The 16,539-nt window shown below is 44.6% G+C and overlaps 1 protein-coding gene across 1 annotated transcript in view; it reads right to left on the reverse strand.

Annotated features, from left to right (window-relative positions):
* Positions 1–16,539, reverse strand: part of LOC117361243 (CD48 antigen-like) — a 47,117-nt gene that overhangs the window by 9,115 nt on the left and 21,463 nt on the right. Inside the window, exon 4 of the mRNA XM_033946313.1 lies at positions 3,417–3,476. Coding sequence (XP_033802204.1) covers positions 3,417–3,476 — 60 coding nt within the window. The remainder of the gene's footprint in view (positions 1–3,416; positions 3,477–16,539) is intronic.

Raw genomic sequence — 16,539 nt, forward strand, 5'->3', positions numbered from 1 at the left:
CAAAATCATTATTAAATTAAGTAAATATATATATTGTGACAGGGAAGCTCCTGTCACGGTCAAAAAGACTGCTAGCCCAGTCAAAAGTGCAGCCCTTAAACTGGTAATTTCCAGAACAAAGCCTGTTTACCCTGTGGAAAGCAGTAGGTTAGTGCAGCAAGATAGAAGGGAGAAAAGGCAGGTGAGGTCACAGCCATAAATGCAGGCAAGGAGGGCATAGAAAACAGAGTCTATCCCCTATTACTCCTTTCCCAGAGCTAGGGAGAAACATGAAACCAACACAGAAGGGGGTGGAGTTAGCCACCGAGCTCTGCAGTCACGTAAGCCTCAAATAGGAATACTGCAGGGAAATCAAGGAGTCTCAGCTGGCCCTGATTGGGGGAGCCAAGCAGCACAAGGGGATAGCAGTTTCCAAACTTCTCTTGTCCACTAGAAAAGGAGTTTTCCGGCAGGCCAGCCAGCCAGGACAGAAAGCCTTACCTCCAGGGAGGTACAGTAACGTTCCAATTGAGCCTTGGGGTAAAGGGCTGGAAGTGTGGTATGATGATGAGGAAAACTACTCAGCAAAGCTCCCAAACAGTCAGAGTCCCTGGGATACAGAGTGGGAAATGGATAGTGAAGTGGACCCAGAAGAAAGTGTGCTGGAGGAAGACATAGACATATAAGTGAGATGTGTGAAGCTGTTTTCTTCCTCCCTGTAATGAGTCCAGTTTGCCCACAGAAACCTGAGCTAGAGTAAGGCTGCAGGTAGTGACAAGGCAGCAGTGCCCCAGTTAAAAGTGTTTTAAACCTCAATTCACCAAGTTCCCAATGGACTAGAGCTGAAGGACTTTAGGGAGCATAATTGGGAGGGCCTGAAGACCTGGTAAAGAGAGGCTTTCTCCACACAGCCTGCAAGGCACTGCTGTGAGAATCCTTAGAAGGGACAAGGTGTTAGAGAGGGAAAGTGCGGAGAGAAAACGTTTTTTTTCTCTCTCTGCCTGAGAAGTATTGGAGAAAAGGGTTGGCACCTGCAGTGCACAGCCAGCACTGGCCAGAACTGGAATGAATAAGCAAGCAGTCCTATGGAGGGGAACTGAGGAGACATATGAGAGACTGAAAGACATATGTAGTTTTGGGTTTATTGGTTTTCACTGACAAGGACTATCCAGTCCCTGAGATAAAGCCCAGAGCGAGTTTCCTGGACTTAAGTATAAGAAATTGCTTAAGTGATATCTGAGAGATATAATTACTCATTTTGGAAGTTTTTCTTTTGCTTCAATAAACCCGATGAAGTTTTAGTGGTAAGAAATCCAGTGTCCGAGTTTTCCTTTTCACTAACCATACAAAAGGCGCCCTCAAAAATCTTACCTGTGGTCCAAGTCGGGTTTCCCACTTGCTCGGGGCTATAGAATAAAAAGTCAGTTTGACAGTCTAGCCTACTACTCAGAAAAGGCTGTGGAATCTGGATATTCTCACCCTTTCCTCTATATTCTATGAGTCATTAAGTCATTCATATCTCCCTATGCTCAGTATTAGATTCTTAATTCCTTGTAGAAGACAATACATAATTTTGAAGGTTAACAATTAACCTTCAAAACACTGTTAACAAAATCTCCCCAATTTATAGAAAAATTCTTAATTTCCTATGAACCATCCCGTCTTCTAAGATCTACGGACCATAAATTACTAACCGTGCCATCTCTATGTATTATAGGAACCAAGCCAAGATATCTTTTAGTGGTAGCCCCCCCAGCTTTGGAACACTCTTCCCATCCCTCTCAGAGAAGAAAATAACTTAGATTGTTTTAAAGCTCTCCTTAAAACATACTTATTTAAAGACGCCTTTAATACTTAAATCCTCTCTTGGGATATTCCTACTCTCCATTCAATAGACTCTCACTCTACTTCTAAAAGAATCAGATCCTTGGACCCCCATTCCTTTTATTTTGCTCCTTTTTATGTTCTCTATCCTATATTGATTGTATTTCTACCCAAATTCCTTCTATATCCTGTTAGTTCTTCTTAATTGTCTTTTTTTTTGTAACGCCATTTACTGGAATTGTTTCATTCTTTTTAACTGTACTGTCACAGGCATTTTGTTATTTTGGCTTGTTTCCTCGTTTTTATCTGTAAATTGCTTAGAAATTGTATAAGCAACAGTTTTAATAAAAACTTGAAACTACATAATCCACACTATTAGGCATAATATTTCTTAGTAGTTAGATCATTGGGTTGACAACCAAGGAAGCCATTGTTCAAATCCTGCTACTTCTCTTTGTGATCTTGGCCAAGTCATTTAATCCTTCATTGCCTCAGGTACAAATTTAGTTTTAAGCACCATGGGGACAGTGAAATAACTTTTGTACCTGAACGTAACTCACCTTGAGCTAATACTAAAAATGGTGTGAGCTAGAGCTAAATAAACAATAATAATATTTTAAATCACTGATCTAATTCACTGGTCAGTTGAAATATCTGCTAGCAGACTTCTAAGTGGACATGTGCTCACTGCCCATCATGGATAAGGTGACCATACGTCCCGTTTTAACAGGACCGTCCCGTTTTTAGATCCCCTGTCCCATTGTCCCCACACACAGCTTCAGGACGCCGAAATGTCCCGTTTTCAGGGACAGCGTCCCGAAGCTGTGCGCGGGGACAATGGGACAGGTGATCGCTTCCCCTCCCTCTTTGCCGCGCCAAAGCCAGCCTCCCTCCCTCCAGCGCCTTATTCAACCCTTCCCCTGGTCTGCTGCTGCTGCTTGCCAGCCTCCGTCCAGCGCCGATTGAAACCCCCCAGTCCGCTGCCGCGGCTTGCCGCCCAGAGGCCTTCTTCCCGACGTCAATTGATTTTTATTTTAAATTTAGTGATCAAAATGTGTCACTTTTGAGAATTTATATCTGCTGTCTATATTTTGCACTATATTTAATGGGATCTGTAGGATCCGGGAAGCAGTAGCGTACTAAGGGGGGGGAGGGGGGAGATCCGCCCCGGTTGCAAGCCCTGAGGGGGTGCTCCCGGCCTTGCCGTTCAGTCCCCCCACCCCTGAAGGACCGCTCGCCCCACTGGCCTCCCTGCACCACCTATGAAGCAGCCCGCAGCGGGATCGCGATGTCATCGATCTCTGAGCTGCTTCGGCGCTGCTTCCTGTGCCGCGGTCCTGCCCCTCCTCTGACGTCTGCCGCTACTTGTGACATTTCCATACTCACAGAGATGCCAAGGGTGAACCATCCCACGGAGTGAGATATCTTACCACGTCCCACATGAAGTTATATTTATTTGCAAATCTATAAATCACTATTTTTAAAAAAATCAACAAAGCAGTGTATAATAAAACAAAACAAATATAATAGTAAATTAATAAATAAATCACTGACAAAATAATATTAAATAACACAAGCACAATAACATCTGAGAAGGTAAATGGTTTACTTACTAAGGACTGCACATAGAACCACCACCACCGAACCAAATATAAACCAATGGTGACGTGATTCTGAAATAATTAACAAAACAGAAGTTAGATACTAATGATCCAATAAGTAAAAGACCTAACAGTATCCAATGGTGCTCTATATTTTAAATTCTCTGGATATAAACAGTTGTGAATTACCAGCTTGAATATCTGAAAACTGTCAATGATAAGCAACAAAATTTTTCTATTCAGGACTCCCTTTGGATTATAATAGAAGCCATAAAATTTGAAATCCCACCAAAGCTTACAACAGTTCTCAGCAGCTAACAGAACAGAAGTGATTATATAAAAGGATCCTTATAAAAAAAGTATCCAGTGAAGGACTTCTGAAGAAAGTGTAAATCTTTGAATCTATTTTAACAGCCTGTTTTATAAAGCCGCGTGGCAATAGCCCCAAAGCCCTTTAAATCTCTATGGGCTTCGGGGCCATTACCGTGCAGCAGCCGTTAGCGCGGCTTTGTAAAACAGGCCCTATGTGTCTACACACATTTCAGAAAATAATGTATGTATCTCACAACTCTGCCCCTGGTTTGTTTAAATTGCTTTCTTGAAATGCCCATGGGGCTCATTATCAAAACAAAATACGTCCAAAAAATGGCCTATGACGGTACTTGGATGACCTAAAAGACAGGTCGTCCAAGTGCCAATAATCAAAATGCGTTTTTGGACATATTCAGACTTTTTTAAATGCCTCTGAATCCCACTGTGCACCCAGAGCTCAAAAGGGGCAGTTTTGAAGCAGTGTTATGGTGGGTAGTGGGCAGGATGTGGGCCGTCCGAATGTTTTACGAGGCTGCCTGGACGGAACTTATACGTTGTGACTTAGACAAAGTTAAAGCAGGTATTTCAAATATATTTTATTGATCAAACAAAACAATACAAGTAAAATAAACAGAAAGGTAAAGCAATTCGTTTGAACAAAGGTATATTGCAACCCAAACCACCCTACCACAACACACCCATCCAAAAAAAGAAAGGGGCAACCATACTAAAGAGCAAATAACAATACTCAATTAGAGATTCAAGACATTGCTATGAGCATACATAGTTAAGGAAGACCAAAAGGGTTCCCAAACAGTTTGAAGCTGGAGGCCCTTTACAGAATCCAAATCCGTGACTTCCATACATTCCATTTTCAGCTGGTGAAGCATCTGCATACGCCATTCAGAAACTGAGGGAGAGGCAGAGTCCAGCCAATGTAGTAGAATCAGTTTCTTGGCAAACAAAAGCGCATGGCGCAAAAAACTCCTCAGGCCTTTAAGAATAGGATATTGTCAATGTAGAAAGTGAAAAAAAGAGGCCAAGGGTGAAAAACAAACATAGACTTTCACAAAGTGGAAATGTGAACATGTAGGAACTTCCAAAAGTGCAATATCTTGAAGCAGGAATAAAACATGTGACCCAGCCGTATAGTGGCATTTAGAGTAACAGGAATCTAAGTGTAAATGAGCTTGATGTGCTCTGGATGGTGAAATATATAAGCGCAGAATCAATTTGTATTGTATTTCAAACAAAGGGATTGACGTCCAATGTTGAGACGCTGCTTTAAGGGCGGAGTGAAGCAAAGTAGCCGAAATCGGAGTGGACAAATCCTCTGACCAGCGTACTTCCAAATAAGCAAAGTCAATACTTGGTGACGACTCCAATAAGAATTTATGGTGGAAGCAAAGGGGTATCAGAGATTGCGCTTCTAAACAAAAGGCTTCCTTCAGGTCACTCCATACAGTCGAAGTTAAGGTGTCCACAGGAAGAGAGCATATGTAGTGACAGAGCTGAAGATAGGGTAAAATGTCATTAGCTGTGAGTCCATAGCTTTGCACCAGTTGTTGAAATGTGCGCATTGTTCCCGTGCGTGTTAGGATCTGCTGAAGATAAATAAGTCCACGAGGTGTCCAAGAAGCAAACAGAGAAGATTCCAGACCGGGCTTGAATAAAGGATTGTCCCTAATAGTCAATAATGGGGAACTAGTGTGGGACAGCTTCAAATAATTACAAGTCCATTGCCAAGCAACTCTGGCAGGTCGATATACCGTATAGCATGTCAGTAGAGATCTAAGAAAGGGCTCAGGGGCATGTAACCAAGCTCCAACAGAATAAGGGCCAAGAATCTCCAATTCAACCTCCCTGAACCAATCATTAATATTTTGCAAATGTAAATTTAATAACCCTAACCCTCCCTTGTCCATAGGGAGGGCCAGTTTAGCATATGACAAGCGAGCTCATTTTCCATTCCATAAAAAACGTAGTGCTCGACGAAGCTGAGAATGGTAAGAGACAGTACAAAGCAAAGGCAACATTTGAAAATAATACATTTGTGGAATGATAATCATATTATAAAGGGCAATACAACCCCGCAGAGAAAGAGGAAAGGACTGCCACACACCCAAGCGAAGCTCAGTAGATTGCAATAAGTGGTCCAAATTGACTCTATGCAAAGTGGAGAGATCTGCAGGTAACCAAATTCCAAGATATTTAAGCTTCTAGTTCGCCCATTAAGTGGGAAGGGCCCCTCCCAATTGGTTTGTAATGAGGCAGGAATCGCCAAAGCTTCTGATTTATGAGCATTTAAGCGATACCCCGTGTAAAAGCTAAATTCATCCAGAACCCCCAGAGCATAAGAAAGTGAAGAAGAAACATTAGCGAGAATGACCAGAGGGAAAAATGGACTCCTGCTTCATCTGGATCTTTCTGAAGGGTACACAATAATGGTTCCATATAAAGCAAAAACAAAGGAGACAGTGGACAGCCCTGACGCATTCCATGACAAATAAGGAATGAAGTAGTGACCGTACCGTTAACAAAAAGAGAGGCAGAAGGAGAAGCATACAGAATATACAAAGCTTGCAAATACTACCCAGTCACACCCACAATATCTAATACTTGAGAGAGATATGACCAGCTAACCTGGTCAAAAGCTTTCTCAGCGTCGAGGCCCACCAAGAGCAAAAGGATGTCCCATGTAGAACAGTATGACATAAAGAAAGAACAAACCAGGGGAAAACAAAACCACAAACACAAATGCAAGGAAACAAAAATGGAACTGTCCAAATCAGAATGATGTGCACTAAAATAGTGTCCTCAAACTCATCTGATAATAGGAAGATCTTTATTCCTCCAATATCACAATGGTACATTCAATGACTCGACATGTACATGTTTCAGCCAACAAACCTGCCTCAGAAGTCTATAAATACATATACATACATTACATTACATTACATTAGTGATTTTTATTCCGCTTGTACATATAAAGATAGTATAAATAATTTCATGTAAATTGAGATAAATAACTTCATGTAAATTGAGATAAAAACGTTAAGACAGCAAATATCTAAAAATACATATATATCATAAATATATTAAGTCATTTAAACAATACTATAATATCAGTGACAAAATTAATCAATCAATCAATAATAAAACCCTAGAGCGTGCATGCGCTCTCGAAAATTCGTGAGTCCTGGCACCGTGAGGTGTGCTTCTGTGGCAACATTCCAATTGACACCTCACGGCGCTTGCAGGGACTGGAGGCGCGCACAGTGGCTGAAGGCGCACGACTGTGGAGCTTTCTCAGCGCGGTCAGCTTCAGGCGCGTTTGGCAGTTTGTCGGACCGGCAGGAGAGTGGCGGTTGCGGTTTAGGGGCTGGAGAGTGTCGGTTCCGGTGCTGCTTTGCAGGAGGCTACCATTCATTACATTTCAGTATCTGAAAATGGTACAATCCTATACACAAGTGTGTCTGTGCCTGGGAGTCCCTGCAGATGAATAAGCACAGACTAATGTCACTCAGAAGAATGCAAGCACCCAGTCGACTACTCCCTACAGACTACAGAAAACCGAATTCAACACGCAGATTTCAGGTCCCCTCTTTTGCTATTCCGCGCAAGTTACAAAATAGCTTTTAGCTTTAATAGTAGGCAATACTCATGCGCCTGGTTGGCCGCGCACGTTCTGGGGAAATACACATGGCCGCCTCACACTACAAGAGAAAACTGTCCGTGATCGTCCTACAAAGGGAAACATGCGACGCTTAACAAGAATAAAACCGATTCATATAAGCGCCACACACAGAAGAACTCAGAGCCGGAAACCGGGCTGCACCACCCACTCCCCTTAGGGGCGAACCGACGAAAGCCATAGCAGCTCGGAAGCTCCAGCTCGGATCATATTCTCACTTCCGTACGTGCAGGGCTGACGGGTCATGTAAAAGCTCAGGCCCTGCTCTCAGGTCTGGTCTGCTGGATTTGTCCTAGAGCCCGCTGGAAGGTTAACGAACACGAATTGCATGTAGCCGGCAGTGCAGCCTCTTCTGCACCGCAGTGCCCTGTGCTGACAGCTCCTGCTGCTGGGAGGGGGGAGCTACAGGATTCGCTTCCGAGGCCACGGCACAACGGCCCTAGCTCTGATTTTTGCTTCTGGCATCTACAGTACACGCTTTCTCACACACGCATACTCAAACCATACTCTGACTTTCTTATATCCTATATAATAAAACTCTAAGCGCGCATGCGCACTTAGGGTTTCGTGTTCCCTGCCGCTGTGGTGTGTGATCCGTGGCCAGATTCTATTTTAGAACGCAGTGGCAGGGAACACTTTGGAGCTTCCCCCCCTCACTCACTGCGAAAGAAACTGCTGTCGCCACCGCCGTTCCTTCTGCTCCCCTCTTTGGAGTGTGCAGTGCAGGCCCGTACACGTGGACCTGGAGGCACACCGAGAGTGTAACGGGGTTCCTGGGCAGCTGAACGCAGTCTCCGGGCGGCCGCAGCCTCAGCAAACACCGGTCTTCCTCCCAGCTCGCGTCCAGAGCCTTTCCGCTCCCAGCGAGAGGTTGAGTGTTGTCATCTTCGCCCCCCCACCCCTCTCCCTAGCGCACCCGATCCCCAGTTGAGCCTCCCAACCGACCCTACAACCGCGATCTGGCTGGCTCTCATAGTCCCTTGCCGCCACCGCCCTTCCCTTCCCACGGTCCCGACAAACCTCTTGACTCTAGCAGCGGCCGCAGCACTCTAAACACGCTGCTTCGCGGCCTTCTACTGCCCTGATTTGCGAATCGCGGGCAGTAGAAGGCCGCGAAGCAGCTTGTTTAGAGTGCTGCGGCCGCTGCTCGAATCGGGAGGTTTCTGGTCGTTTCGCGATGGGAGGGTAAGTGGGGTTGGCTGCACTTCGGCGGTAGTGGCGGGGGGGGGGGGGTAGATGGAAACATGCTGCTCAAGGGGGATGGGAGGGAGGGATAGAAAAATGATAGGTTCTATTGTACAGGGGGGGAGGGAGGCAGGCAGGCTGGCTGGCTTTGGGGGTGGGGAGCACTAAAGACATAGGAGGCACTAAGGACACAGGAAGGTGGCACTGGGGGCACTAAGGACATAGGAGGCACTGAGGGCACTAAGGACATAGGAAGGAGGCACTGAAGGCACTAAGGACATAGGATGGGACACTAAGGACAGGAAGGAGGCACTGGGGCATAGGATGGGACACTAAGGACATAGGAAGGTGGCACTGGGGGCACTGAGGACATAGGAGGCACTGAGGGCACTAAGGACATAGGAAGGGGCACTAAGGACATAGGAAGGATTCATTGAGAGCATAGGATGGGACACTACGAACAGGAAGGAGGCACTGGGGGCACTAAGGACATAGGAAAGTGGCTCTGGGGGCACTAAGCACATAGAAGGCACTGAGGGCACTAAGGACATAGGAAGGAGGCACTGAGGTCACTAAGGACATAGGATGGGACACTAAGGACATAGGAAGGGGGCACTAAGGACATAGAAAGGAGGCACTGAGGGCACTAAAGACATAAGATGGGACACTAAGGACATAGGAAGCGGGTCACAGAGAGTCAGGCAGGCATGGCACAACAGAGAAATACAGGCAGGCAGGGGGCCAGGGAGACAGAGACAGAAAGAACATAAGAACATAAGAACATAAGCAGTGCCTCCGCTGGGTCAGACCACAGGTCCATCTTGCCCAGCAGTCCGCTCCCGCGGCGGCCCGAACAGGTCACGGCCTGTCTGAGTCACCAGAAGGGGCCCCCTTGCCACCTTGGTTTCCCATTGAGTCTTATCTTCCCATCGAAGTCCTAACCCTCCGGTCTTGCACATGTACGACCTGGTTGGATTTCTATACTTATTACTTGGTTTGCTTTCTATACCTGTGTTACATCCCAGCACCTCTCTCAGTATCCCACGATCCCCCTATCCCTCAGGAATCCGTCCAATCCCTGTTTGAATCCCTGTACCGTATTCTGCCTGATCACTTCCTCCGGTAGCGCATTCCAAGTGTCCACGACCCTTTGGGTGAAGAAAAACTTCCTTGCATTTGTTCTGAACCTATCTCCCTTCAGTTTCTCCGAATGCCCCCTCGTGCCTGTTGACCCCTTCAGCCTGAAGAATCTGTCCCTATCCACCCTCTCTATGCCCCTCATGATCTTGAAGGTCTCTATCATATCTCCCCTGAGCCTCCTTTTTTCCAGAGAGAAGAGCCCCAGTCTATCCAACCTCTCGGCGTATGGGCAGTGTTCCATCCCTCTTACCAGTTTCGTTGCTCTCCTTTGGACTCTCTCAAGCACTGCCATGTCCTTCTTGAGGTACGGCGACCAATATTGAACGCAGTATTCCAGATGTTGACGCACCATAGCTCGATACAATGGCATGATGACTTCCTGCGTCCTGGTTGTTATGCCCCTCTTTATGATGCCCAGCATCCTGTTGGCTTTTTTCGAGGCTGCTGCGCACTGTGCAGATGGCTTCAGTGATGCATCCACCAGCACACCCAAGTCTCTCTCAAGACTGCTGTCTCCCAATAATGCCCCCCCCAATTTGTATTTGAACAACGGGTTCTTTTTCCCTATATGCATGACCTTGCATTTTTCCACGTTAAAGCGCATTTGCCATTTGTTTGCCCAGTCTTCCAGCTTGTCCAGGTCCCTTTGCAGGTCCTCACACTCCTCCCTAGACCTAACTCTGCCGCACAGTTTGGTATCGTCTGCAAATTTTATAACCTCGCACTTTGCCTCTTTTTCCAGGTCATTGATAAATATGTTGAAGAGTAACGGCCCTAGCACCGATCCCTGTGGCACACCGCTTGTGACTCCCCGCCAGTCAGAGTATTGTCCCTTTACTCCGACCCTCTGCAGTCTACCCGATAACCAGTGCTTGATCCATCTGTGCACATCCCCTCCCACCCCGTGGTTCCACAGTTTCCTAAGCAGCCTTTCATGTGGCACCTTGTCGAAAGCCTTTTGAAAATCAAGGTAAATGATGTCTATAGGTTCCCCATTGTCCACCCGACTGCTTATTCCCTCAAAGAAGTACAGAAGGTTCGTTAAGCATGACCTTCCTTTACAGAATCCATGCTGGCTTGTTCTCAGTAGGCCATATCTCTCGATATGCTCGCAAATACCATCCTTGATCATAGCTTCCACCATCTTCCCTATAATTGAAGTCAGGCTCACCGGCCTGTAGTTTCCGGGGTCACCCCTCGATCCCTTCTTGAAGATAGGTGTGACATTCGCCAATTTCCAGTCCTCTGGTACCTCTCCAGTTTTCAAGGATAGGTTGCAAACATGCTGGATTGTGCCCGCTATTTCTTGTCTTAGTTCTTTCAGAACCCTTGGGTGGATCCCGTCCGGGCCCGGCGATTTGCCACATTTTAACCTGTCTATCTGCTTGAGGACATCCTCCTTACTTACCTCTATGTGTTCTAATTTTTCAGCCTGTTCCCCACTCATGAGCTCCTCTGAGTCCGGTATATTAGATGTGTCTTCTCTCGTGAAAACCGACGAGAAGAACGTGTTCAACCTCTCAGCTACCTCTTTATCCTCCTTGATCACTCCCTTCCTATCCCCATCGTCCAACGGCCCCACCTCCTCTCTCGCTGGTCGCTTCCCCTTTACGTAACTGAAGAATGCCTTGAAGTTTTTCGCCTCCCTGGCCAGCCCCTCTTCATATTTCCCTTTTGCTTTTCTAACCTCTCGGTGGCATTCCTTTTGGCATTTCCTGTGCGCCTGGTGATTTTTCTCCGTTGGGTCCTTTTTCCATCTCCGGAAGGACACTTTCTTGTCGTTTATTGCCCTCTTTACTTCTGTTGAGATCCAAACCGGGTCCTTTGACCGCTTGTTCTTGCCGCCTTTCCTGAAACTTGGGACGTACATTCTTTGTGCTTCCTGCAGGGTGTCCCTGAATAGGGTCCAGGCGCTTCCTACAGTCTCCATCCTAAGGACGTTTTTGAGCTTCCTCCCCACCATTTCCCTCATAGCAACATAGTTCCCTTTCCTGAAGTTGAGCGCAGTTGTTGCGGTCCTCTTTACTGTGGGTGTCCCCCTTTCTAATGTGAATCGGATCGCGTTGTGGTCACTGTTGCCTAGTGGTCCTCCCACTTCTACCCCTCTTGCAGGCCCCCCTAATCCGTTTAAGATGAGGTCAAGAGTAGCACTCCCTCGCGTCGGTTCCTTGACTAGTTGTTCCATGAAGCAGTCCCTCACAGCTTCTACAAATCCTGTTTCCTTAGTGCAGTTGGAGTGACCCGTACTCCAGTCAATCCCCGGGTAGTTGAAGTCCCCCATCACTGTTACACTTTCAGTCCTGCATTCTTGTCTCAGTTCAGCTTCCAAGTCGTGTCCGATTTCCTCCGGCGTACCAGGTGGGCGATAGTACAGCCCCAGTTTTATGCCTGTACCCTTGTTTCCCGGCAATTTGACCCATAGCGATTCTAGCCCCTCTGCCTTCTTTGCCATATCCATCCCGACCGAGTAGATAGAGTCCTTTATGTATAGTGCTATGCCTCCCCCCTTCTTGTGGGTCCTGTCCCTCCTGTAGAGCTTGTACCCTGGCAGAAAGACAGATAGGGAGCCAGGGAGAGACACAGACAGAAAGAATGACAGACAGCGTACACGGAGAGAGAGAGACAAAGAAAAAAAAAAGATAGACAGACATCTACTCTAGCACCTGTTAATGTAACGGGCTTAAACACTAGTATGATATAAGAAGTATATATTTAATTAAAATTTACACATATTATACCATAAGAATCTTAAATAAAAATATAAACACAAATAAAGTAAAAGAAGCACTATAAAATTCATAAATGTATAAAGTACTAGCTTCCAGGTAACTTATAAATACATGAATCGTAGGCACCATTCAAAATAAAAGAAATTTAATTATACATAAAACACTCATTTACCATAAAAACATTTAAAAACATACCTTGGTTCCTTGGTTTGGTATCACAAAATTTAATGGTACCTAAGTTTATTTTTATTTTTATTATTTTTGTTGATTACTAGAATATCATTATTTTATGCCTGTTCGCTATTTTCAACAATCATATCTATATGTCTTTCTATGTGCATTAGAGTCATGACTTTTATAGATGGGGGTTTGAAAAGATAGATGTTTGGAAGTATGATTTAAGTAAAAAAGGATATAAGGGAGCATGGTCTACTCTATAAAATAAATCTTTATAGAGTAGACCATAGGTACATGTTCTCCTGTATATATTATGCTAATGAGGTTTTGTTTACACATATTTTTAATGAGTGACAATGTCCAACAACTTGTTTCTATTAACCTATTCTATATATTATGTACAGTAGTTGTTTTCATCTATATTTTTTTATTTTTCATTAGTATGGCACCATTAGGTCTTTTTTATTTATAACTTAGCATCATTATGTTTCATTCTATGGAGTCAGCCATTTAATTTTTAAGTGTTTGAGCTAGTCCGCTATTGTCTCTCGTTCTATATAACGTTTTCTACGTATCAGCTTATTTGGCATAAGTGCTACGTCACACATTTTCAGCTGGCTTTAAATTGAACCTTTTTGTAAGCTTTCTTGTTAGGCGTGAGACCTTTAGCTCTAGTTGAGTTGAGTTCAACGAGACGTAAGTAATGTTTTTTAAAACATTTTCTATATGTTTAGCCAGTCGGGCTCTGGTCTTATCGCTGGAGGCTCCTGTTAAATATAATCGCTACAGTTTAGTTTTACTTCTTAGCGTCTTTTCAACCGGCGGTGTGTGTTTTTTATTCAGGCCATTCTAGTGTACTTTGGTTCAACAAGGCCTTAAAATATTGATATGAAGAAATTAGTAGCTTCTGCAACTATCTAGTAAGTTTCTTTTGAACTCAGCTTTTGCGGGCTTATTTTTAATATTTTTTGTGCAGTTTTTGGGTGTTTTTTTGGCCGTTTGGTCTCTTTAAGCAGTCCGTCGGCCATTTTTGTTATTTTTATTTTTATTTTTTTGATGTTAGTTTCTAAAGCATTATTACAAATAATTTTTATGTTTTAATTAGATTACTTAGTTCAATATCTTTTTATTGACAATTGATTTGACTCCAAATATTATAAAAAAAATTTTTATCGCACACTACATCACTCAGTGTGGAAGTTTTTCCCCTCGTTTTTTGACTGCTATATATATTAGCCTTAGCATCTTTTATTTAGCTATAACCTTGTAGTATGGCTGACACTTTTTTATGTTTAAATCATTTTTATTGAAATTTGTACACGGAGCAAAATATAACACTATGCAAGAAAATAATCCACTTCTCAACAGTAGGCTGTCACTCTATTTATATGATCTGCATGGCTATATATGTGTTTTTAGATGGTTTTTCAACACCCCCTCTCCCCTTTTCCTCTCTCTCCCCTTCCTCTTTCCTCCTTCCCCTTCCTGTCCCCTCCTCCCCTCCCCCCACCCCATTTTCCCTTCCTTTTGTTCATATACTTAGATTACTTTCTTTTTCTGAATTTTGGTTAAATCCAGTGGGTGGCAGTATTCTTCATATTGCTATTCGTGATTCTTAAGGTATGTTTTTAAGGTAACTGAGTGTTTTATGTGAATAATTTACAGAGTACGTCTTCTGCTAACATTAAAGATGCCAAGATGGAAAAAATGGAGAACTATATGAGAGCTAAAAATCTTCGTTTTTTTAAAAACTTTCTCATCACTCATTACCTATCTTCATTGGAGCTACTAAGAATGTATATGAGAGAGATTTTGCAATATTCTAATGTGGATACCTTTGAGCCTGATAACCTCTTTTACATTCCGAGGGCTTCTAAGGAGGTGGTAGATGAGGGAGAAATAGATAAATTAGTATCACCAGATAGTTTGGATCTGTCACATTTTCTTGAGTCCTCTAAGGACACAATTACAAAACATGCTACACTCTTGGTAGCTTTCAGAACAGAACTAGAGAAACAGATTATTTTGAAGTTGCATTCTACTAAGAAACAGGCTCTGTTTTGTGGCCAACGAGTGTTAATATTTCCTGATGTTTCTAAGCAGACTCAGATAAAGAGCAAGCAGTTGCTATTGCTCAGGCCTAGAGCCTTAGCAGTGGGCGTGACCTTCTTTTTAAAATTCCCTTGTAAATGCCTTATTTCATATGCAAGTGACAAATATGTGTTTCTGGATCCAGTCCAGTTAGAAGATTTTCTTAGAAATAAACCTTTGCAGATAGTTTCTTAAATTATTATTTGTTTTGCTGGAGAATGTAACTGATGAGTTAAAGAATGTGCCACATCTCTTAGCCTGCCAAGATGTTAAACGTTGTTACTTTACCTTTTTTTAAGCTTCGGCATTCTTGGCCATTTAATGTGGACTTGATCATTGATAAAACTATTGCCTTTGACTTTATTTGATGAGCATTTATATGCTATGTTTGAATTGGATATGCTTGTGTTTTTGTTGTGTAAATATAACAAATAAATCAATTTAAAAAAACCAAAAACCCAGGTATAAGTACTAGATCAGGTTGCCACTGAGCTGATCGCGGCAAGGGAATCTTCCTTCCACAATCAGTTTAGCGGTTGCGGCAGGGAACCCATCCCCCTCGCGAAGACTACAGAACCCATGAAGCCATCACCTCCAAATGTCTGCGGCAGGAGGAGTGCCCGATTCCTCCTGCCACTACCCCCCAAGACAACCCGCGGGAGAAGGGATGCCCAGTGCTGCCTGCCAGAACCCGCCACTGGCTGCTGGAACCCCCCCCTGCCACCCTGCCCCCTTCCCAAGCCCACCCGACTCCAAAGTACTTAGTTGTAAGTTGGCTGGCCAGACAGATGCTTTCTCCATCCGTCCGGCAGGTTCGCTTTCACTGAATGGCAGGCCTGCCCCTTCACGATGCATCGTGGGATGCACCGGGGAGGGGACTAAGGCCCTGATTGGCCCAGGCACCTATGGCCCCTCCCATAGGAGGTCTTAGGCACCTGGGCCAACCAGAATCTTAGGTCTGTCTTCCAGTGCATTCTGGGATGTGTTGAGAGTGGCCTAAGATTCTGATTGGCCAGATCCCTTGCTGGATGGACAGAGAAAGCATTTGTCTGGCCGGCCAACTTACAATGAGGTACTTTGGGGTTGGGGTGGGCTTGGGGGGAGTTCTGGAAGCCTAACTTTCGGGGGGGGGGGGTTCTGAAAGAAGGGATTGTGCATCTCTCCTGCAGACTATCTTTGTGGGTGGGTGGGGGTTCGGCAGGAGGAACTGGGCATCCCTCCTGCTGATGATCTTTACGGGGGGGGGGGGGGGTAAGCAGGAAGGGCTGGGCATTCCTCCTGCCGACTATCTTTGCCCCTCCACATGCAAATGGCATAAAAGTAGGCACACACTTTCTGTGTGTGTATGTGGCCCATGCAATTTTTACATTCAGAAAATTACCCCGTACATTTTCCTGCTTACCTTTCTTTATAACTGTTGAAACCAGTTTTAAATTAATTTTCAATATCTTCAAAGCAGGACTGGCTCAAGGGTTTGCAGCACTCTGAGCCAGCCTTTGCTTTGATGCACTCTTCCCATCACCTCCCTTGTAGCTAGCCAGACCACCGGCATAACCCTGACATATACCAGGGGTCCTGAAGCAGAATTGACCCCCCAATTGGTCCTACTCTGGTAGTTGCCTTCTTTAAAATGGAGTCACTAGGGCAGGGGGGGGCAACTCCGGTCCTCGGGGCACGGAATCCAGTTGGGTTTTCAGGATTTCCCCAATACGCATTGAATATGAATATGCATTGAAAACAGTGCATGCAAATAGATCTCATGCATATTCATTGGGGAAATCCTGAAAACCTGACTGGATTCTGGCCC

Source organism: Geotrypetes seraphini, chromosome 5, assembly GCF_902459505.1.
Source record: "Geotrypetes seraphini chromosome 5, aGeoSer1.1, whole genome shotgun sequence".
NCBI classification, from domain to species: Eukaryota; Metazoa; Chordata; class Amphibia; order Gymnophiona; family Dermophiidae; genus Geotrypetes; species Geotrypetes seraphini.